Raw genomic sequence first — 22,012 nt, forward strand, 5'->3', positions numbered from 1 at the left:
ATCACTTTGCCTGTGTGTAAAATAATAGTACATTTGGGAACAGACAGGGTACGTATATATTGAAACAATGACATCAACAAATATCACAATGGTAAAAGTAAAAATTCCTGCTTAAATACAATATCTAATATATTTTTGAAATTGTGTGTTTGAAATTTTAATTAACAAAAATGTGACTCAGTTTCTCTCCTCAAGGATGGACTGTGGATGCATGGCAAGCCATTTTGTCCATGAATAACTGTATGAAGACATGCTTTCTAATGTCAGTGTGAAATTTGCTTTTTGCAAATTAGGTCTGCACTCTGGGAGAGGGATCAACACATTTGAGTTCTAATCAAATTTATACTTGAGTATGAAATAGGAATAAATGCCAAAAGTACAAGCACAAGATTTTTTGTTCATTTGTTTATAAACAAGTAAAATAAGCTTGTCCTGGACAGCCGCCTGATCATACTTTTTTATTCACATTGATGTAAGGACAAGTCGAAAAACAAGTACTCATTCACTTCTTAATCAGTGGAGAGGGGAAATTTAACATGAGATGTCAGAGTGAGTAAGAATTGAGAAATTAAGGGGGAAGGCCTCAGATGGTGCCATGTGCTTTAGACACCCACTAAAATATAAGGTAAGGAACAACTGAAAATGTGTGAATGTATTTGTTTATGGTGGAGTGTTGCTTTCATATATTAGCTACAGTAACTTGTACTTATGACACAATCAGTGCATCATTTCATGTGTTTTATTGGTTACTGTAAATTCATGTAATGGTGCTTTTGACATCATGTAATTAATTATATTGTTTTAATTATTATTTCTATTATTTATATAATAAATATGTTTGCATGGTTCGTTTTACTTAAACGTGTAAAATTAATAAGTGAAAGAAAATCAACTTGCTGTTCTGTATTCTATGCAATACCTATTGTATTCCTTAGTGTACAAGCTTGCTGCAAACATTTCGCACGTTCAAATCGTTCACAGGACGCAAAAGTAGGACAGAGAGACCCCTCCCCCTTTCCTCTTTCCACTTCAGGGGTTGGACAACAGCATGGCTTGGGGAGGATACACAGGCATGTTTTGTGAAGTATGAACGTAATGATTGGCTGCTTAGTTCGTAGAGTGACTTGTAGAATAAAAAAGAAAGATTCCAGTTTGTAGAGTAATATCGACAGTGAGAACTATTGCAGTTAGCTACAGATAAATAGATCACAGCGTTAATGTAACAGGCACGCTAGTTCACAAAGAAGCAGACTTCAAATTTGCCGCTCACGGAAGCTGAAGAAATAGCTACGCATTGAGTCGGTCGGCTGTAAAACGAAGCACTTTGCCTGCTTGCGATTAAAATAAAGATTTAAATAATACAGTTTTTATTAACTAAGGTATCGATACTGGTACGTAACAATGTCGAAAATGCGGAGTCAACGGTGGTGAAGTGGACATGATTTACCATGCCTTCCATTGAATCCCGAGCACTTCGATTCAAAGGTAAAATCCACTTTTGAAATATCTCTTTAGATGAAGTTTTCAGATAATTTATTTTGTTTTTCAAGAACATGTCTGGCAGTTAGTGTATATTGCTTTCGCCCTGGTAACGTTAGCTAACTACTTGCATTGACAGTATTTTCCAGATAACTACCCAATGTAGTAAATCTATCAACATAGTCTAGGTAATAACAATAACAAAAACCCTACGGTCTGATTCACCGAATTAAATTTGTGACAGTCGCGGTAACGTTTACTGTGTTGACCGCGGAGCGCCGGAAGATGCATGTTTTAAATAATTTTAACATTTCTTAGTTAAATAACGGCCGCACCAACTAGTTTGACTTGAGTTTGACCCTGCAACTAACCACCTGCTTTCACGCTCCAGTGATCTGTCGACCACTTCATGTAGCACGACCGACGTTACTACAAGTGGCGTTAATCAGCAGTGCGGTTAGTGTAGCGAGGGCGGGGCAGGAAGCCCAAACACACGAAGACAACAAACCCTCGAAATATAGGCCACCGTGACCTAATTCCTGTGCACACAGCGGCGAATGTGGAGCACAGCGTGTACTCGCCCCGAATTCAAGACGCGGCACGGCTCTTGGCTCCTCTTGCGCTGTCATAGATGTTGAAAGGGGGTTGATACCGTGCTGCAAAATAAATCTGAACTGTAGCTTGTTTTTTCTTGTTTTGTTATTATGATTCATATGGATCTCAGTGTCAGTAATAATATACATAACAATAGTTTCGGTTTGAACGTTGACACAAATGGTGAGAATAATAAAATAACTAAATAATAGATTGTCATTTGATTTACGGCCAAGACTGGGCGTATTAAAAAGCAAATGTCAACATGGCTTTGTGCGCTGTTTCGTCTCCTGTGTGTTTGCTTGTCTTTAGGAATCCGCAAGTGCATGATCACAGAGAGAGGACTTGTGTTGTTTTAATTAAAGCTACACACAGAGGAGGCCGTTTTCCCTGGGAGAGTGCACAGCACGCATGTACACGTGACCTTTTGCACGAGAAAGTTCGGTTCGTGACATTCATGCGCATTTCGGTTTGAGGGCGCATGAAAATTTTAATGGCAGCCATTCACGCGTGTGAGACATTCCCGGTTGAAAGTGTCCACCACAAGCAGAAAGGCCATATTGTCCTGTGATACATATTTTGTTACAGAACCCCCCCCCCCCCCCCCCCCTCTGGCGGTGTTCTCAGTCTAGTTCTGACCTACTTCGCTCTCTACCTCATACCTGCTGTGAGGAGCTATTTATATCAGTGACGAGGCTGTGGGAACAGACTGCACCTCAGACAGGCGAACACAAGCCAGGTTCACCTTCTTCACACGGAGGAAGTCTCCGGGGAATTCTTAGCGGTCATTTCAGTCCCTCGGCAGACACTAGACCGGTGGACTATTGTGCCGAATCATATTGTTTCTCCGCGAGTGTGACAGACGATATGTGAATGCCTCCCACCCTTTTCTGTACTCCGACGCGATCGCGTGTGCGTCATAGGAATTGCTTATAGAGTTGTTACATTTCTCTCTGACTTATTGGCACGACCAACTTTTTATCCGAGGATAGCACATTTTTCATTAAGGTCGATAAGATGAAATGTTGACCGCTTTGTTTTTTTTAATGCGCGAGATTCTGCCTGGGTACGTTTTCATTGCTGAATCTACTGTTTAACGGTAGGTAACCAGTGTGTACCCGTCTGCTTTCAGGAGAGATATTGAAGCCATGGGCAGACGCCAACCCTAACCACTAATCCACACTGATCAGAGTGCTGAAACTGGAGTAAAATTATTGCAGTATCAAGTGTCAGTATCATGTACCTCTAGAGTAAACTGGATCACAACAGGGAACATTTCCACTTTGGAACTTTTGGGTAACATTGCATGGACAGATCTGTGTGGCATGTAAAAAGTGCATGTCAGACTGTATTTGCACTTCATTTGCCATTTGTGTTTCTACCCTAATGTCGTTTGACTTGGATAACATAAACTGTGCTACAACTATAAAATAGGCATTTGTGTTAATTTTTTGTCAGGAATGACTTGCGAATGACGTAGACTTGCTTGCATGTTTGCAGCAGGTAGAATCACAGTCCAGCTATGGAGGAATGGAGAAGAGTCCGAGTGGAAGGAGAGGATAATCCGAAGCTCAAACCCTTGGCTGTAAAAGTCAAGCCGGGCGATGAGACCTCGCCGGTCAGGGAGAGGGCGGGCGGGACCACTGGGTTGATGCACGTTTCGTTAAAAAAGGAGAACCCAGCTGACCCGCCACCGAAGGTCCCTAGATTCCAGTACGTGGACTTCCCTTCCTTGCACCAGTGCATCCAGCAGCTGTCTGTACCCCCTGCAGACAGCTGGCTGACAGGCAGGTCCCAGGGGAGCAGACCTACAAACCAAGGCTCCTCCGCCTCTGGGGAACGAGTACCGAAGTTCAGGTACGTGGACTACCCCTCGCTGCACCACTGCATCCAGCAACTGTCGGTGCCACCCCTGGAGAAATGGAGTTTGGCTTTGCCCAAGCCGGGGAGGGACAGCAAGGCAGGACCTGGAGGACTCCTACTGCCACCTGCTGGTAAGGAGGACACCTGCTACGAGCATCGTGTGGCATCAGGAAATAAGCATGACCTGGGTGTCGCAGCGCTCCCTGGCCGCAAACCTGGTGCCAGCCTAGTCCCACACTCAGTGATTCCGGACACCTCTCCCTGTCAACACCAGCCCTCACTGGGCGCGAGCAGGCATCTTGAGGCCCAAACTCCCATCCACTCTGCCACGGGACAAACCCATTCAGGAAAGGCTGGCTCTGACTACCCACGAAAAAGACCCCCCGGTGCCAAATTGAGATCCTCTGGCACAGCCGCCAACAGGAAGACAGCCTCCTGGCTCTGTGCGCCTAAGATGGGTCTGCCTGTCCATGGGCCATGTTCAGAGCCCGCCCCAGGCCCAGACCAAATGCGGCCTAAGCTTTGTGGCACTGCTGATTCACAGCAGGGCATCCCGAAAACCCTACCCAGCACACCGCCAACCTGCGCATTCTGCCGAAAGAGGTTTTCAGACAACGAGCTATTGAAGACCCATCTCAAGAGCCATCAACAGGAGGTGTGTACATCTTTTTCTTCTACAGTTTTTACCTCTTGGTTTCTTGTATTCTAAGTTCAACTTTAAAAATGAAATGCGGTTCTTTGTTTTGAGTAGATGACAATTCAGGTGAACATTCTCAGACCACATCTGCCTTAAGGCACACAGCACACCTTATTAAAAATGTATTTGCTTTATTAAACTGAATACTGTTCCTGTACTGAAGCTATGCTTGTGATGTATTTCTGTTCATTAGTGCATCCAACCAGAACAGAACAGGCAGCATTTAGTAAGAAAATTAACAATTTCTGTTTTGGCCATTGGACTGCAGATATCAATACACTATTTTTAAAAAAAGATTTTTTTTTTTTTTTACATTTTTTTGTCTTCAGAACCCACACTGATGCCCAACTTTGGAAAACCTCCTCCCTGGTGACCCTGCGGAATACTTCAGGGCAGCTGCCGTTGCCTGGACTACAGCAGCCAATCACTGCACCTAGACTGGAAACCGCACCCTATCAGACATGGAAGGCTGCTGCCAAAATGAGGAAGTCCAGCCAATAAGGGCACACCCATAACCCAGACTAAGCTCCTGTCTTCACTTCGCCTGTTACCAGACTCAGGACATAGGCGTGTCACTGCTCTCTGTCTCTTGAGCTGACAGACTTTAAACAGAAAAAAAGACCTGCTCTGTAGTTAAGTTTTGAAATAGTGTGCTGTTACATGCTGAGGTACAACAGCGTTTTCCTTATCAATGGTTTCCAGTAGAGACGATGAGCACCTCGGGTACAGATGGGTGATGGGAACCTGCTTGTAGTTACAGTTGTTGCCTACTTTTAGTGCCTGAAATAATTTCCAGATCAGACCCTTGGCAGTGGAAGTCAGGAATAACAGGAATTTTCAATGGAAAAAACACACCCGGCTATCTGTCCGGTGCAAACAGGCTTTGTGTATTCAGAAGAGAGATAGCTAGATAGCTTATAGTCAAAGTCCTAGTATAAGCTCTTGGCATTTGTCTTGCTCATGCTCCCCCTTGTGGGCAGTTTGATGTGATGTGTTTGCTGTGTTGGCCTCCACTGTGTTAGTAACTTTGTAGGTGGCAGGCACTGTCTGCCTGGGTGATGTGATGCACGAGGTCAAATGGGAAGTTACTCAGATTTCAGTTGGCTTGTTCACTGTTGCCATCCGAAGGTCTAAGACCTGGTTGGATCTACTTATCTGTCCAGAACTCATCATAGTTTTTTTTTCAAAACCACTCTATAAATGAGTGCTGTCAGACAGATTATAGAGCAGGGAGGAGGATTGTTTGTGTCATAAATAAAACAGAATTCTCTGACTCCCTTCAACATTGCTAGATTTGTTATCAGTTGCTCTCAACAAAAACTGACCCCCAGCCAACCCTCTTAGTTTCAGAACTGGCAACAAAGTTGCTAATTTGGCAACACTGGGAAAGTAGATCTGCCACTGCCATATAATGGTAGGGAACACAGTGGGTGGAGTTAAGACTCAGCAAGTTCAAGGGAGACAAAGCACTTGTGACGACCAGCCTTACTGAGTTAAGTCCAGATCTGGGTCTCTATAAAAACTCTGACTTTGTTCATGCTGCAACCTGTGACATAAAGAATCAAAATTCTTTGGGATTTGGAAAAAGGATCTCTTTTTATTCTTTTTTAATTAAAGATTTTTTAACAATGGTACTTGTTACTCAGTCCTGATTGCCTTGATTTTCTGGATTAACTTTAAAAATAAACACATTCTTGTACTTAAAAAAAAAACAGTGTTTTGTTTTCTTATGCATTAAAAACCACTTTGACATAACTTTCATTTAAGCGTCAAATGTTTCACGGTTAAAATCAGTCGGCTGATGCGTTCAACTGCGTCTCTGAGTTGAACATCCTTAGACACAAGAGTAAGACTTGTGTCACAGTGACTTACTGAAATACAATTCCAAGGGTCTGACTACCCACCAGTTACTACCCATAATCCTTTTGTTAATGTGTGCTTTTTGATGGCTGATTTTGTTTCAATACCAGCAGTTGTTAAAATATCCATATACCTCTGGAGAAGTGTGCATTCACAAGGTGGTTGTGCTGACTGATGTTTTGCCAGAAATCCCAAATCATCATGTACTGCGTTGTGCCTGCACAACACCTGCACACCCGAGGCTCTTCATCAGGTTCCTCAAAGGTGGCGATCCGTCGTGATGTTCAGAAGTTCTCTTCAAAGGCGTCATTCTTCACAGTGACCAATGGGAGCGAGTGGGAAACCAGTGGTGACTCTGAGTGGCAGATTGGCTCAGTTCAGATCTGAAGTTCGTCTGCCCAATGGCTCTGTGGGACACATGCACACACACGGGGCAGCGAGAGGAATTAGTACTGTTTTGGTCCTTATCTGTCCTTTGACTTTGGGTGCCTCCAGTGAGCAGTATCCACACTACAGTGGCATTACTTTATTACAGTTTGCATTCAAACTGTACCATTACTATACAATACTAACACATACCTATAATTCAACCAACATCACTGGAAAACTTAACACTGTTCAACAGAGCTGTCCCTGGAGTGCTGCAGTGCCCAAATGACAACTCGATGTGATGTTCAATGTGAATTATACCGAATTTACCTGAGATGATGATGATGCTGTAATTTCTTCCAGGTCGCCATAGCAACCTTTCTTGTGACGAATCAGATTGCCCCACAGTACAGAATTGTGACAGCCAGGGCACTCCCCTTCCACTGGGAGTAGATGCGTGGGCTCAGATTTCAGGAAGTGCTTGGCCAGGCAGATCACATGACAGGTCATTTGACAAGAGGGATGGAAGCAGGACAATCTGTCAACAGACTACAACAGGAGAGAAAGAGAATCTCACTGAAGCACAAGGACAGACATACAACAAAATAAGGTGTTCAAACAGGAGTCATAAATGCAGAAAATGGAAAAAAGTAGGACAGATTATTTTCAGAAAAGATGCACTGAACTTTACAGCATGTTGGGCCACAGAATGGCCTCGATGTATAGGAAAAGCCATCTCCACGCTTATAGGACAAGCATCCATGCACTTTTAAGATCCCTAAATCTACACAGATTCAACACCAAGCCCATTCTGAGTTTTTAGGGGGGAAATGCCTTGGGGCTCACCTGAACGACCTCCCGGCAGAGCTTACAGGTCTCTGGCCTCTGCTCCTTCGGCAGCCCCTCCTCAGGGGGGTGCGGCGGCTGCTTCTTGGCCCTCACGCTGCCGAAGGCCAGGGGCACGTGCAGTGGGGGCTGGAGGCCCGGCTCGAAGTCCAGCCGGTACTCCTGCCTCAGCCAGCGGGCGGTGAGCGGCAGCCGGCTCCATGGCGCCACCCGCAGCATGTGCGACACCACGCGCCAGTGGAACTGCAGGCTGGATTCGCGCCGCGCCCGCCGCGCCACGTGAGACAGCCGGCGGGAGGAGTGGGGGTGCTGCCATGCCCACTCAAACTGCAGGAGGAGAGGTGGGAAGCAGGGCACAGGTTAGTGAGGCAAAGGCGGCAGGTATGAGCACCAGACAGAGACAGAATCACCTCCCTTCTGGAGAGGTGGAGAGCATGGGGGATGGACGGAGAGACAAAGGGAGAGTTTAGCAAGTGATGGGGCATTCTGGTGACACTGTTACTGTGTGGGTCGAGTAAATAAATTCAATAAATAAATTCAATCACACAGTTTGAAAGACTAACTGTCAATCTAGCTGAGTGCTGTACACGTCTAGAAAGGAACTGGCTCAAGGACTCAACAAATCAGTCCTGAAGCAAAATTCCATCGAGCTATGAAACAATTCATCTTTCAAAGGGGTTTCTCAAGTGTTGAGCACTGTCTCATAGGTGATGACACCAGTAGTCCCTTATCATTTCCGCTAGGTTTTTATAAGAAGGAGGTAGGGCTTCATGATATAGCGAATAGCTATTTTTAGCGCAATAACAGCTATCCCCGGTATGTGGCGTCAGGTTTCTTCCCGTATTGTTTTCATTTAACTTGATGCGGGAGCACACCTCCAGTTTTCCAAGGCCATGTGAAATGCTTCCGGGGCGAAAAACGCCACTCGTATCTATTCAACGTTGATATTACAGCAACAGCACTATGCTCCTTCCATGCTGTAGATAGAAACACATGGCTACAAAGATAAAGAGTGAAAACATATGCTATGTGTTTTTCAAAGCTAATAGGTAAATTAACCAACATATAGATACAAGTGATATTTTTCTGCCCGGGGGCAGTGGCGGCGGGTGAGCTGGAAACAGGGGAAGCCCGAACACTACCTTTAAATCTATCATTACTTTCAACCTGTTCCCCTTTATCCTCCTTGATTAACAATAAAACAAATAATTCACAGAATAATCGACACCAATCCCGTAATTAGAATAAATGATTATGCTCACGAAACACCGCAGATTGTCTGTAGTTTGTGTGCTTACGAAAGCTACAACGTGAGATTGTTTAATTAACAAGGATGGCATTTACCGATTTAAATTAGGTTAAATGCTCATGACACATCACAGCTTTTGTGAGGTCTGTGTTCTAAACGTTATTGTTCACTGCACTCAACCTAACCTAAAAGTTCATTCTCAGCAATTTAAATCGATTTAACTAAATTTAGCTCCGTTTTGTAGGCCTAATTTGAATTTTGTAACACTAAAAAGCTATAATGTGAAACATTTAAGAGAAAGCTTTGGGATTACTTGCCACTTAATTATTCAAATTGCCATCCTTGTTAATTAAACAATCTCATGCTGTAACTTTCGCAATAGCACACAAATTTCAGACAATCAGTGTTTGGAGAACATCATCGTTTATTCTAATTACGCGATTGGGATTGATTATGCTGTGAATTATTTGTTTCATTGTTGAACCGGTTGAAAATTATAAATTTAAAGGTAGTGTTCGGGCTTCCCGTTTCCAGCTCACCCGCCACCCACTACCCCGGAAGCATTTCACTGAACTTTGGAGGTATGCTCCTGTATCAGGTATGACTAAAGGGAAAAAATACGGGAAGAAACATAACGCCACATACCGGGGATAGCTGTTATTGCGCTAAAAATAGCTATTCGATATATCGCGACGGCTATATCCTCCAGCCCTAGAAGGAGGCAAATAATGGTCTATGAAAATCCAGGCGTGAACACTTATGGAGGTACTCAAAAGGCTATAACATTACCTCAAATTCTTTCACATTAACTTAAACATTATCTCAATGTATTTCCAAAAATACAATAAAACCCCAGAAAACTTGAAAAGTATCACATCATATGTTCAGAAAATGTACTGTAAGTGTTATGTTACAAATATAAGAGCAATGTTTAAAAAGTCTAGCGTCTGAAAAAAACAGTTTTTGTTTCCATTATTTATCCAACTTCAGCTAATGGCTTTGAGAAGTGTGTGAGTGAATGCAAATAAGACAACTCTCAGACAACTTACTCTTAAAGCTGCAATGTCTGATGGAAAGCCATGAATGATGAGAACCATTTCCCTAGATAGGACACAAGGACACAAAAATTTAGATACAAAAAAGACAAATAGCAAAAAGGTACATGATCGCAATTCAAAAGAACTCTTACAGCATAACAGTCCTCATTATCGAAGTTAAAACCTCAAGACACTCCAACATGAAAAGTCTACTTGCAGATATAAATTCCATACATTAACAGTATTATAACTGTCAACCTCATAAAGAAAATCGTAGCTAGAAAGGAAGAGCATGAAAGAGGATGATTGGTCACCATGGTCCTCGTCCGCTGGTCCTCTTGGCTCCGCCCCTGTGTCGCCCGGCGTTGTGTTGCCCTATCCGGCGCTCTGGGTTCACGGTGAAGCCAATGTAGATACGACCCTTGAATTTAGGATTAGTGCAGTACAGCATATACACACCGAAGAAATTCTCAACCTCGACCACCATCTCAAAGCACTGACACGGAGAAAAGACAAGACGCACCAATCAGATAACTGTTTATACAGTTTCACAGTAAGAGCATCACTTAATGAGAAGCAAACCGTGTCGCTTAACAAGCCATACGACTCGTGGGCTATGTTTCAAACTGTCTGCACAAGGAATCGCTAAATCACACATTTTATCATGATGGCCACACAGCAACTACAGAGGGCCCGTCAGACACCCCTAGTTTGCAAGCTCGCTCACAGCAATATCAAATATGCAGAGTACCAAGATAATGTTAGCTACATACCTTAATCAGGAGCTATCTCACTAGGTAGCTCAGTCTCTTTAAACAGCGACAAAATGTCAGAGTGCCATTCTGATTGTAGCAACAAATTCTCGGTTCATTCGGATCAGATCAGCATCTGAACAGGAATCTCTTAGCAACAGACATCACTAATCACTGTTCAACCTGATATAAATAAGCCATCTATTCTTATAAACAGAAAACATTTCATAGATACACAGAGCTCAGTGTAGAGCTAACGTTACAATAATCCAGTAAGTACAGCTGCTTTCGCTGTCGCCCGATAATACTTCTCTAAAATATTTCGTAAAATATGCTATATATACGTTTTTAAAAGTGTTATTACTTTAGTATGATAAATCTCAGAACCAAATATGTAAAAGTCAAAGATAATAAGAAGTCAATATATTAATTTTGACATTTTGATTTAGGCATTCATGAGAGACAGACTCATCCTACAAGGACCCCTAGAAAAGTTTATGGTGATTGGTCCTTTCTCACGCCAACAACACCCGCCCCATTTTTATATTTCAGGATTAGAATTGGTTACTGGTAAATAAGGGGCGGTACATATTTACAGGATTTGAGATACAATTGGTCAATTGATGAATGGATACGCCCTTAGCGCAAGAGCCGGTAGGGGACTACATCCGCAGCAATACATGCAGGTTCAATAACGTTGGGAGTTAAGTTTAGTGATAAGAGATATCCCAACCAGATTAAAACAAATACCAATTGGCAGTTGTGTACGTACTCTTTGGAACATCATGGCTATAACAGCAGACCACATTCGCAATAAGCTAACAACGGATATTGGAGCAATATATGTGGTATGTAGCTTGCTGCAACGTTACTGAACAGTACGATTGCTCACAGACCACGCTCTTTCTCATTTGCTAGTCACCAGTTTTCATCGGCATAGCTCGCAACATACCGTGCCTTCTACCACAATAACCGATTCAGGCTCACCCAACTATAACGTCACCCTAACCAGCAGGATAAATGGAAAAAATGAAAGAAAAACAGTGCTTTCGGTCTCATGAAATTAATGACAGTGGTTAATCAACAATGACGGTGACTGTATCTGGTAAGCTTGGGAGCTGACAGGCATGGCTAGTTAGTTGATATAAATTAGCTCCATATTAAGATGCTAAATTACCTCCTCATGTCAAGGCACCGGCATATGCATGGATCAGTTAACCAGATATGCTTTAAATCATGAACGCCACTGTACACGTAACATGAATTTGCAAATTAAAGGTAGCCGTCGAGACAGTTATTACAGCACTGGAATATGAACGATGACCTGTCCCTTTTCTGCTGCTTGCAGGAAGTTGAAGACACATCCCCCAATAGATGTGCTGCCAGCTTCAAGGTGCTTGTCGTGTCACCGCAGTTTGAGGGAAAACCGCTGCTGCAAAGACACAGGTAAAGTGGAGGAGTGGGCTCAAATGTTTTTTGAGTGGGCACACACACAGGGAGGGAACAATACAAAGACAGAGGAGAAAGGGGGTAGAGCCGGGCTGTCAGGTTTGGTGGTTTCACGCAAATTTGTCACTGCTTCCGAATTTATCGAGGCGCCTTAAAAGCAGGCTGGTATTTTCTCCCCTCTCCTCAGATCGCATCAGCTTGAGTTATAATCACAACAGAGATTCATTCTTGAACTGTCCTGGTCTTTATCATTGAGAGCTTTTGTCTGAGCCATGTAACATCATGGCTTTGCCTGACAGATGATATCACTTTGACTTGGGGTTTGGAAAGTAGGAGAGCAGCCCTGGCATGGAGGCCTAGTACATTGGGGAGAGAGAGTTTGCCGACAGTGCATAGAGATGCACTGTCAAACACATATCCTGGAGGGCCACATATATGCAGTGCCTTGTTCTTACTGGCCACATCCAAGAGTAGCTGTCAACTCAGAGCTGCTCAGAAAATATTAAGTGGCTTTTGTCTGGATCCTTACCTGCAGTAGATCAACTGCTCCTTGGTAGAGCTTTATTTAATTTGCAGGCATGGAATATGTCTTGAAAATGACCAAAATGTGGAAGCCTAATGAGACAAAATGATTATGCTGCAGCTATGTTATTTGCTTACACTTAATAAGGTTGTTTTTTTTTGCTGCCATACATTAATATTATTTATTTATGTTTAGGCAGCTGAAGTATTGGCACTGAAATTACAGATAACTGGTAGGGACCTAATCAATTTGCGAGTATGCAAATTTTGCAAAGATCATGACTGCTACAAACAATGCCGAACACTGAATCCGCCGCTAAAACACATGAGATGTGGATGTGAGAAACGGTAGAATTCCTGTTGGTCATATTATGACAGTTATAAGGCAGACTTAATCTTTGAAGCGTTTTTGTCCCTTTAATAATCCACTCCTTTTGATTTGTGCTCCCTGAAAAGAAAAAAAATGACACCTAAGTGACAGTCTTATGTGTCAGCGTCACAATATGATACCGAAAACAAAGATCAACGTAAGTACGCTGAGAAACATACCTTACTGATTTACTTGTGATTGTATTTGACTTCTGTAAAGGAATGACATTCAACCGCAGAACCGTCCGCTTTTTGGGTTTCAGACATGTCTCCTCATCGAGCGGGAAAAAAACATCCCAAAAAGAAAAACGCCTGACAGTTCCTATGAATTCACTAAGCGTAGCCAATTGCATTGTTCATTAGCGTCATGTCAAACCAAATTCTTCGCAGATCCATTGATGTTTACGTCAGATGGATGGGTTGATATCATATATAGATGAGTATCTTGCTGCCGTCATACAAGATCGAGGTTAGTGGAATTTCACGGCGCTTGGCCTAATTTGTTGCCTGTGAACAACCAACATTAATTACGCCTGAGACAGGATGACAGCTGATAGAGTAGGTGGTTGCTGTATGCTGACATTGAACAAATACGAGCTTTATTGTAGTTATACGTTATTTACAAGACTTATTACGCTGCGTTCAGCAGCCACAAAATCTCCATGTAATTTGCTGTTAAGCTGTGACGGATCCGCGTGAAACTTTGTGATTTATGCGCGCACTAAGTAGGTCCGTTGTGAATGACATTCTAATGGTGCACCACAGTAGTATGTTTGTTTCAATCTGCTTGTTTGAGGACATCAAGTGTTTCATGTGTGGTTATTAGTCCAATCAATGTATGGCATTGAACGGCTTGTGGGTCTTCAGCTCGCTTCTCCATGTTCATGGCCAATAGCGCCACACACGAAGAAGTGGTGCTTCGCATTTTAACGCGGCTGGCATTGCAGTTGGATTCTAAATGAAGAAAAATAGCACTCAAATGATTTTCCATACCTTTTTACCTCATTTTAAGTTTCTTACAGTAATTCAATAAACATGGTAATTATAAAATTAAAAAATTGCAACCACCCTCAGCTAGGCCTGCTTTGGCCACGTTGAAAAGACAGGAAGTATACCTGAAGATAATATGCATACTGCAATATCGCTGCAGTCCTCTGTTTGATGCAGGCCATTGTGTAAACCCCATCCCAAAAATCCAAACGTCTTGGTATGAATGGTTTAGTAACATTAATAGACAGTTGTATTGAAATACCACTTGCATGTTTTTCAAAAGACAAGTAAAAGTTCTGTAAAGTAAAGAGGAGCTGAAGTATAGTGTTTAGATGTGGATTGCTGTTTTCAGGGAGGAAAATGGATAAACTGAGGTATAGTAATGATGTAATTCAGAGGAAAAACAAACCCACCACATGGCTCTCACGACAGGGAGAGCAGGGGTATGAGTGGTATTTTAAATGCATTTTCAGATGTCATGTTAAATGTTCAAATCATCAGACTGTCTTGGCTTGCTGACTCATCTGTCTTAATATCTTAGGATGGTGAACACCTGCTTGGCTGAGGAGCTGAAGGAGATCCATGCATTTGAACAGAAGACCCTTACGCCAGAGCAATGGGAAAAGCACAAGGCCCAGTGATCCCTCATTCACGCAGAGGCACACATCCATTTCTTTTTTTTTTTTTCAAAAAATGCAAGTAATGGATCAAAGATGGAGAAAGGTAAAATAATGCTGTCACTCAAGCCTTCTGCTGATACCACAAACAATACTTTAAAAAGTGTTCAAAAGGATTCTGCAGTTAGCCTGTGGTCTGACTGACAAATCACGTTTTAAATTGTGTTGCCAATTTTCTTTTTTCTCCTGTTATCCCCGTAGAGGTCAACAACCTCATGGCTTTTCTCTGTAAAACAGACACTGACTACAATAAAATCAACAAAAGGAAACGGGTCTCGTCATTTTGGATTGTTTTGTTGTTATTAAATGAACATGACGAACAATACAAATAAAATGTATTATCACCTTAAGGGACTTTCTTGTTTCATTAATCTATCAGACACGAAATGGTATTTCCCTATGGCCACTGAGTTTTCACTTTTAGTTTTGACAATACTGTATGTCTTTTCTGACTGGCGGTGTTCAGAAAAGTTATACTCATGAAGAGTGTAAGGAAACGGAGAACAAGAAGAAAAGACGATGTCGCCAAGACAAGGGACTGCAGTGAAATCGAGGCAAGTTCTGAAACGAAGAGACAAAAACGCGTGAGAGACAGTGATGTCACAGCGACAGGACAAGATAAAGGGAAAGTGCACTCTACCGTGACCCTGATGGGTAAGTTGTTACCCCCAAATTTACAGGACATAATATATATACAGTCTTGTACACAATTTCGATTTATACACAAAAATTGGCTTTTAAATACTTAAGATTGGCTTTGTACATAAAAGAAATGAACGATTGCAGTAGTGCGATGTTAGCATTAAGTTTGATAGAACTCGTTATATTAAAAGGATAATAAGGATAATAAAAAGCAAGCATGCCATAACATGTTTATTCTTTAGGGGAAAATGAATTAATGGAGAGATTTTATAACTTGCTTACCGATTAACTCCACATTGTCTTCCAATGAGACCCTCGTGTGTAAACGTTAACGCGTAAACGCATAAAGTTAATAACGCCTGGAAGCAGTAAGAATCGGTAGCACTTTCAACATAGTTTTTGAAATGGGGATTAATTTATTTAGCAGAATGAAAGATGAAAAGCTCATTCTATTTTTGCAGATAAATCATAGTTTCATTTTCTCTTTTGTCAACCTGTATGAGACGACGGTCTCTTTGCGACAAGTATCAGTGCAACGATCAAAATCACCACTCGGGGGCGACAAAACAGTTTTCACTTGCCCTGGATCGATTCCTTCCATAGTTATACGTGCATGTGCACTTGACATTGGTTGGCTGTCCCAGAATTACTTCTTCTGATACTCCATGGTGCACGTTTGCATAGACCTCTCCGTGAATTTTCCGAGTTCTGTCCAACCACAGCTCCAAATGTTTAACCAACATTGCCATCAGGTACTGAATTTCACAGTACTTGAACGTTTCTAATGCAGAATCGCGATAGTCTCATCGGACTGAGTTATGTGCAAGAACAGAAATGCTGACAAACGACTTCTTCAGTGTTACACTGCTAAAACTGTAAGATTAATGCGAACAGGAGTCAAACGTTGATTTAATATTACTTCCGTGCAGTCCGTCAATTTCTGAACAGTGCTTACCAATAATGGGAAGGGTCATTGCGGCAGAGGTCACGATAGAGAAAATGTAATAAATAATGTTTTAACCCAATGTCAGATTTGTGTTGAACTGCAATGTTAGTGCGACGATTCCACTATAATTCCATTGGCCTTTTTCATGGTTTCGTTTTTGTTTGTTTAGTAGGCATTTGCTCTTGTGCCATCAAGCTAGAAAGATGACAGCGGAGTGCGTCCTTTGTACTCTATCAAATCATTCTTCCCTTCCATCGTTCAGTTTCTATTCCTGTACTTGCTTGGACGGGGATGCTGCCTTCAAACTTTAGACGCGGGCAGGAAAACATGTCTCCCAGCTCCGAGACACGGCTCACGCTCACGAACGCACCCGTTGCTTTAATTCGCAGTTGCGGGTAAAATCATACTGTCACTCAAAATCCTTACGCTGACACCGTAAACAACTCGTTAAGGAGTATTTAAAAGGATTCTACAGTGAGTCGGTGATCTGACTGACAAATCACATTTACAATTCTTAAAGTTTAGCTCTTTAATTCGCAGCTGCGCTTCGTAGCAGAACGTCAGCAATGGGTGCGTTCAAGCCCTTCATATGCTGGGGCGCTCCTCTGCGTAAAACTGTTCGTGGACTGTTGTGGACGAAGAAATTGTGTGACGAATCTAACGGTCCAGGAGCTGAAACTGTGTGAATTACGTTTCCAGGGTGACTGGGAGTCAGCAGCATCCACTGCCCTTTAGTCAGAGAGCTATAAAAAGACCGTCCACTGCTGTCCCTATATGTCTATCCGCAGTGGTGTGCTGAAGTGGCAAATGTTTTTGCGGCATTTGGTTGATGCCTCTGTACCAGGCATATGTCAGGTCAGCCTTGCTCAAGCAGCATTAATATACAGTTAACATACAACTATATACAAAGCAGTTTAGCATCTCCCTTTACCTCTCTCATTTCTCACTCCATTTTCTCTCTCTCTCTCTCTCTCTGTTTTTCTCTGTCTCTCAGATCTTTCTTCCCCTCTTTAGGAAGCAAAGTAATCCCCTCTTTATCCCTTCTCACAGCTCTCTTCTCCATCCCCTTTCCCCAGGTAATAGCCCCCTGCTGCCAACCCCCTGTGGACACAAGATTCACCCTTCTGATGTCAACAGCATGGTGACAACCTGTCTGGACAAAGTGAGTGAGCGCACTCCTATCATTCATTAGTCATCTGTGGTTGTCATGGTGGGGTTAAAGTCCTCATCATGCCAGCACTTTCCGATTAGGGTCACCAAGCTCTAGACAATCACGCAGGACCTACCTGTCCTTGAAATATTCTAGCAGAATACAGTAAGCCTTCAGGGTTACTGTGTTCTGCTAGGATATCTGTAGCACTTATCAGTGGGTATCTGTAGCAGGTGATTACAAGTTATAAGCAACTCATTGATCATCTAGGTGTCTCACAAAATGTGTTACACACAATGAACTTTTGAGGCTTTAAATCCATTTTCCAGTGCTGGTCCTGGGGAACTCTGTGTATGCGAGATAACTGTTGGGTTGTAGGACTGTAAGGCATCGAACCGCCGAATAACAAGCACATCACGTAAAGGAGCACAACGTGGGTTTCACAGAAAGTCCATCCGTGATGACGTAAGCGCTGCACTTTGACCCGAACGCTACCTCAATGTATCAACTAAGGAACACAAAGGTGCAAGGCAAACTGAAATTATTATGTCTGACCTGTGTCAATAAATGGATATTAAATGAAATCAGAGTAAGTTTAGAGCCTTTTGTACACCCTGTGTATGCTGGTTTTCACTGCAGCTGAGCTAGTTTATTAGGTTTGACTGAGCTGTTAAATAAATACTGATCTCAGTTTGACTTAAATATCTGCTTTCTCACACAGAAATGGGTTGTTGGAAATATGTTTGCTCTAATATGTGTATACATGTGTATAAAAGTTATTTCTAATCACCTTAATTTATTTTCAAAAGGGACAGATATTCACAAAAATATGTTGAACAAACAGATTTCCTTTTTTCATATTAGTACAAACACATCAGTAACAGCATAGTTTGTTAAAAAGAACTTCTAGAAAATCAGATATACAGATATCAATAAATATACGCATTTATGAAAATAAAGGGCAGTGTTCAGCTAACAGCTCGATCAAACCTGAATTAGTGAGAGCTCAGCCTGACTGAAACCCAGCATACACAGGAGGTCTACAGCCCAGGACCGGGAAACATTGTGTTAATGGATTTTATGTGGGTTGTGTGCATGTCTTTGTCTTTTCCCCACAGGCTGCGAAGGGGAAACTATAAACCTTTTAGACTTCAGTCTTTTAAAATGAATGATTTAATGATTGTTGTTGAGGTGGTATGGTACCCTGTTAGGGACAAAATGTATTAAATTATTTTTTTGCTCTTCCTCACAACTTGATATTGTGTTTAGCTTTGTTTCATCTTTCCACCAACCTTTGTTTGAATTATAGTGCTGTTGATTTGACCACAAAACTACATAAAAGCTTGCAGAAGTCAAACTGGTGTTAGCGAGCTATGTAGACTCTGTATACCTATGAATTGTCCATTAGCTTTCAGGATTTTTATAGCCATGAGTTAGTTTCTCTCCTGTATTATGCACTGAGATAGTGAAGCAACAGTTGTGATCAGAAGGTTAAAGTTAATGTATTGATTTTTTACAGCCATCTTCAGCTAATTTTACAGGGATTACTGAAGTGTTCTGCTTCAACAAGTGAGAGGTCATGCTCCTACCAGTGTTCCATTGATAAAGATCACAGAGGTCCTGTGTGAAAAGGATCAAACAAAATGACTTCTTGCTGTCACATTTTAAAATAATATAACACAGGAAATGAACCCTGCTTGTTTTCCCATACATCATGACTCACACCCCCTCTCCGCTGAAGAGAAGATGTTTGTGACAATGTCAGATCGGTCAAGTTAACTGAGCTGAAGTTTCCATCAATATCACAAATGCGTAAAACTATGGTGGTTCATTTTATTTCGCGTAGCAAGATTTGGTACCTGGGCAGCTAGCTAGCTTATTATGTGTGCTGGATAAGGTTATAATGCCTCAAAACTAGTGTTACTTTAAGGTCAAACAAAATACTGAAATTTCTCAGCTAACACCTGTCATAAATACTGTCCTAAAAAGATTTTAATCACAGACATCCTGTATGACATACTAATAAAAAATACCTTTTTTGCATATGTTTTTACTTTACTTTTTTTTTACATTTTTCAACATATTTGTTCAAATAACATGTTTTGAGTTCAAGTACCACCAGAAAATCCAATGTTTTGACATGGAAGATTACACCAAGCTGCTTTCGTGGGTTATGAGCTATTCATAAGTCTGGCCTTGGGCATTTCCACAGCAAACTGACCCAGACCCAAATAATGATGGTCAACTTCAGTTAACATGGCACAAGGCAATTCGAGTAAGAAGTAGAAATATTTATTCTTGGTAGCATACCATAGCTTTAATCAATGGTGCTCAAAAATCAGATTTCACTTACAGGAAGAGTTGTTGAGGAGAGGTACCCAAATACTCAGAACGATCAACACCTAAGCCAAAACAACTATGGCACACTAATTTGCTACAATTGTAACCAGACCGTCAACAGCAAGTCTGCTGGTTAGCTGCACGGAAACAATGAAAAAGATGTCATTTTGCTTGCGGTGACATGTAACCACCAAATGCTGCCTTCTCATCCCTCTGCTTCTCTGCAGAAATCCCTGGACTTCAGCTGCCCGGTCTGTAAGGAGGCTTGGCAGTGGGAACAGCTGCAGGAACTCATGCAGCTATCCCAGGACCATCTGGCTAAGCACCAAAAAAGAGTTGACCAAATTGTAGAGGCCTGTCCTGAGAATTATAAGAAGGTGAGTTGGCATGGCAGGGCATTTCACCTCAGGTGTGTTTACCTGTAGGCATAAAGACTTTCTCTGAGTAATTTTAAATGGCAGTTGGACAGTATTATATAGGTAAGCTGGTATGTATACTGATCTGCAATCATATGGAATGAACACTTAGTGAAGGAGTTTCTTTGATTGCGGTGGCTGAAGTCAAATATATTTCATCTCTGTGGAGCAAGTTGCAATACCCGTTGCAATCTCTGGAACTGGAGATCTGGCTGTAGCAATTTAGGTAAAGGTTGCTAATGCTAACCCAATGTAGAGCAGCTGTTTTCAGTACCAGCTGGCACTGACCCCAGTACTCAGCGCCCACCCCACCCTGTACCTGTGCCCTCTCCTTCACAGTGCCCCACCTGTTCTTCCATCTTGAAACGGCCTCTGGATAGCGCCGGCCAGCCCTGCCAGTTCTGCCGGTGCCCCCGGTGCCCCCAGTCGCACCTCTGCTGGTCCTGCCTTTCCCCCTGGTGCTTCCCCAGCGAGGCCGGCGCCGGCCACTGCGGCAACCGCTCCTGCGATGTGGTGGCCGTGTTGTTGAGCTGCGACACAGTCACCGACCCCATGAGCAGCGTCTTTGGGTGCCCAGTCTTTCGCGCCTGCCCCAAATGCCATGGCCTGATCATGCACACAACAGGGTGCAAGTATGTCTGGTGCCCTAACTGCGATCACAACTTCTGCTTCATCTGTCTGCAGAAAGCATCCAGATGTTGCCGCCATGAGGACATGTACTTTTCTTTATCCTGTAAGAAGCAGAGGGCAGCCAGGCAGAGGTTTGTGACTTAGCACAGAGGGGATTGGCTTAGCAGGCTATGTCCCCTACATGGGCATGTTTTATGAATTGTTCAGGCAGTTTGTTTAATTTCAGAAAATCCTTCATGTTTCTTCTTGGGAACAGAGGACACTGGGGCAGCAGTGTAGCATAGTGGTTAAGGAGCAGGACTCGTAACCAAAAGGTTGCCGGTTCTGATGCTGTACCCTTGGGTAAGGTACTTAACCCACAATTGCCTCAGTAAATATCCAGCTGTATAAATGGATAACATTGTATTAAAAAAAACTGCAATTGATGTAAGTTGCTCTGGATAAAAGCATCTGCTAAATGCCAATGCCAATAATGACACTGAATTCTGAAGCAAAAGTGTTGGGTCTTTCCAGTCTGTGAACTTAAATGCTAAGGCAATATAGGTTATCAGTGAGGAGGTGTGACAGCTAGGATGGAAACGTGGACAAGCCTACAAGGTCAACAATGGATATTAGAAATAAAAGATTGCTGCCTGTCAGTAAGACAGTGAGGAAAAGGAACAGTTTACTTTTTTCACTTTCACTTTTTTCAGGAATTGGGCATCAACATTTAATGACCAAAATCTTAAGTCCCAATGAAATCCTATGTGCGCATGCTATTAATACTGCAGTGGTTCTTAAAAATATTAAGCAGCCGATCTGGCAGTTCTGTTTCTATGCTCTTAGGCAATCCTTATGCGGCATAAGCCTACACCCACTCAGGAATATTTTGAGGGTGATGTCATATATGCATTGTTGTTAGCCATGAGATGGCAGTTCATATTGTTGTCCTGTGCTTCCTTTCACTGGAGCTTTTTGGAACGTTTCTACTCTGTTCTTCAATTGTCATCCTCTAGGAGCACATGGACTTATAGATCAGAAGGTACAGTGTACTAAAGTTGTAAATAAAGACAAAAATAAACGTCAGTCTTTGTGCCTGAAAAACATGTCAAAGTTCCTGTCCCCTTTGTTTCTTCAATTGTCATAATACATCTGA

The 22,012-nt window shown here is 42.4% G+C and overlaps 4 protein-coding genes across 7 annotated transcripts; 3 read left to right on the top strand and 1 right to left on the bottom strand.

The window, feature by feature from the left end:
• The first annotated feature begins 1,086 nt into the window (after window positions 1-1,086).
• si:ch211-284e13.6 lies at window positions 1,087-6,180 on the top strand. Of its 4 annotated transcripts, none has more exons than XM_036548333.1 (3): window positions 1,087-1,485; window positions 3,574-4,591; window positions 4,963-6,180. In XM_036548333.1, exons 2-3 carry the CDS (start codon window positions 3,596-3,598, stop codon window positions 4,972-4,974), a joined length of 1,008 nt encoding a protein of 335 aa, XP_036404226.1. In that variant the 5' UTR covers window positions 1,087-1,485; window positions 3,574-3,595; the 3' UTR covers window positions 4,975-6,180. The 4 variants fall into 4 exon arrangements, with proteins under 4 accessions (XP_036404226.1, XP_036404229.1, XP_036404228.1 ...); XM_036548336.1 differs by having other exon boundaries at window positions 3,574-4,588; XM_036548335.1 differs by having other exon boundaries at window positions 3,577-4,591.
• Window positions 6,181-6,306: 126 nt separating this feature from the next.
• On the bottom strand, window positions 6,307-10,988 carry slx1b (SLX1 homolog B, structure-specific endonuclease subunit). The gene is made up of 6 exons (XM_036548907.1): window positions 10,768-10,988; window positions 10,309-10,490; window positions 10,007-10,058; window positions 7,709-8,035; window positions 7,193-7,411; window positions 6,307-6,900 (listed from the first exon to the last, which is right to left on the bottom strand). Exons 2-6 carry the CDS (start codon window positions 10,479-10,481, stop codon window positions 6,871-6,873), a joined length of 801 nt encoding a protein of 266 aa, XP_036404800.1. The 5' UTR covers window positions 10,482-10,490; window positions 10,768-10,988; the 3' UTR covers window positions 6,307-6,870.
• Window positions 10,989-11,396: 408 nt separating this feature from the next.
• On the top strand, window positions 11,397-15,045 carry zgc:112271 (uncharacterized protein LOC553698 homolog). The gene is made up of 3 exons (XM_036548992.1): window positions 11,397-11,594; window positions 12,095-12,192; window positions 14,618-15,045. The coding sequence occupies exons 1-3, from the start codon at window positions 11,532-11,534 to the stop codon at window positions 14,715-14,717; spliced, it is 261 nt and encodes an 86-aa protein (XP_036404885.1). The 5' UTR covers window positions 11,397-11,531; the 3' UTR covers window positions 14,718-15,045.
• A 320-nt stretch (window positions 15,046-15,365) lies between these two features.
• LOC118791155 (uncharacterized protein DDB_G0292642-like) lies at window positions 15,366-21,021 on the top strand. Its single transcript, XM_036548434.1, has 4 exons — window positions 15,366-15,407; window positions 17,418-17,503; window positions 20,059-20,208; window positions 20,587-21,021. Exons 1-4 carry the CDS (start codon window positions 15,404-15,406, stop codon window positions 21,019-21,021), a joined length of 675 nt encoding a protein of 224 aa, XP_036404327.1. The 5' UTR covers window positions 15,366-15,403.
• Window positions 21,022-22,012: the final 991 nt, after the last annotated feature.

The sequence above is a fragment of the Megalops cyprinoides genome, chromosome 16, assembly GCF_013368585.1.
Source record: "Megalops cyprinoides isolate fMegCyp1 chromosome 16, fMegCyp1.pri, whole genome shotgun sequence".
Taxonomy (NCBI): domain Eukaryota; kingdom Metazoa; phylum Chordata; class Actinopteri; order Elopiformes; family Megalopidae; genus Megalops; species Megalops cyprinoides.

What these genes read in the sequence shown, in the direction of transcription:
- si:ch211-284e13.6 (XM_036548333.1), top strand. Translation starts at nt 3,596, where the DNA reads ATGGAGGAATGGAGAAGAGTCCGAGTGGAAGGAGAGGATAATCCGAAG.
- slx1b (XM_036548907.1), bottom strand. Translation starts at nt 10,481, where the DNA reads ATGGTGGTCGAGGTTGAGAATTTCTTCGGTGTGTATATGCTGTACTGC. An exon ending in ACCAGCGGACGAGGACCATG is followed by an intron (nt 10,059 to 10,308) that starts GTGACCAATCAT and finishes TGTCCTATCTAG; the next exon opens with GGAAATGGTTCTCATCATTC. An exon ending in CAGACATTGCAGCTTTAAGA is followed by an intron (nt 8,036 to 10,006) that starts GTAAGTTGTCTG and finishes CTCCTCCTGCAG; the next exon opens with TTTGAGTGGGCATGGCAGCA.
- LOC118791155 (XM_036548434.1), top strand. An exon ending in TGACAACCTGTCTGGACAAA is followed by an intron (nt 17,504 to 20,058) that starts GTGAGTGAGCGC and finishes GCTTCTCTGCAG; the next exon opens with AAATCCCTGGACTTCAGCTG. An exon ending in GTCCTGAGAATTATAAGAAG is followed by an intron (nt 20,209 to 20,586) that starts GTGAGTTGGCAT and finishes TCTCCTTCACAG; the next exon opens with TGCCCCACCTGTTCTTCCAT.
- zgc:112271 (XM_036548992.1), top strand. Translation starts at nt 11,532, where the DNA reads ATGGCTATAACAGCAGACCACATTCGCAATAAGCTAACAACGGATATT. An exon ending in ATATTGGAGCAATATATGTG is followed by an intron (nt 11,595 to 12,094) that starts GTATGTAGCTTG and finishes TGCTGCTTGCAG; the next exon opens with GAAGTTGAAGACACATCCCC. An exon ending in CCGCTGCTGCAAAGACACAG is followed by an intron (nt 12,193 to 14,617) that starts GTAAAGTGGAGG and finishes TTAATATCTTAG; the next exon opens with GATGGTGAACACCTGCTTGG.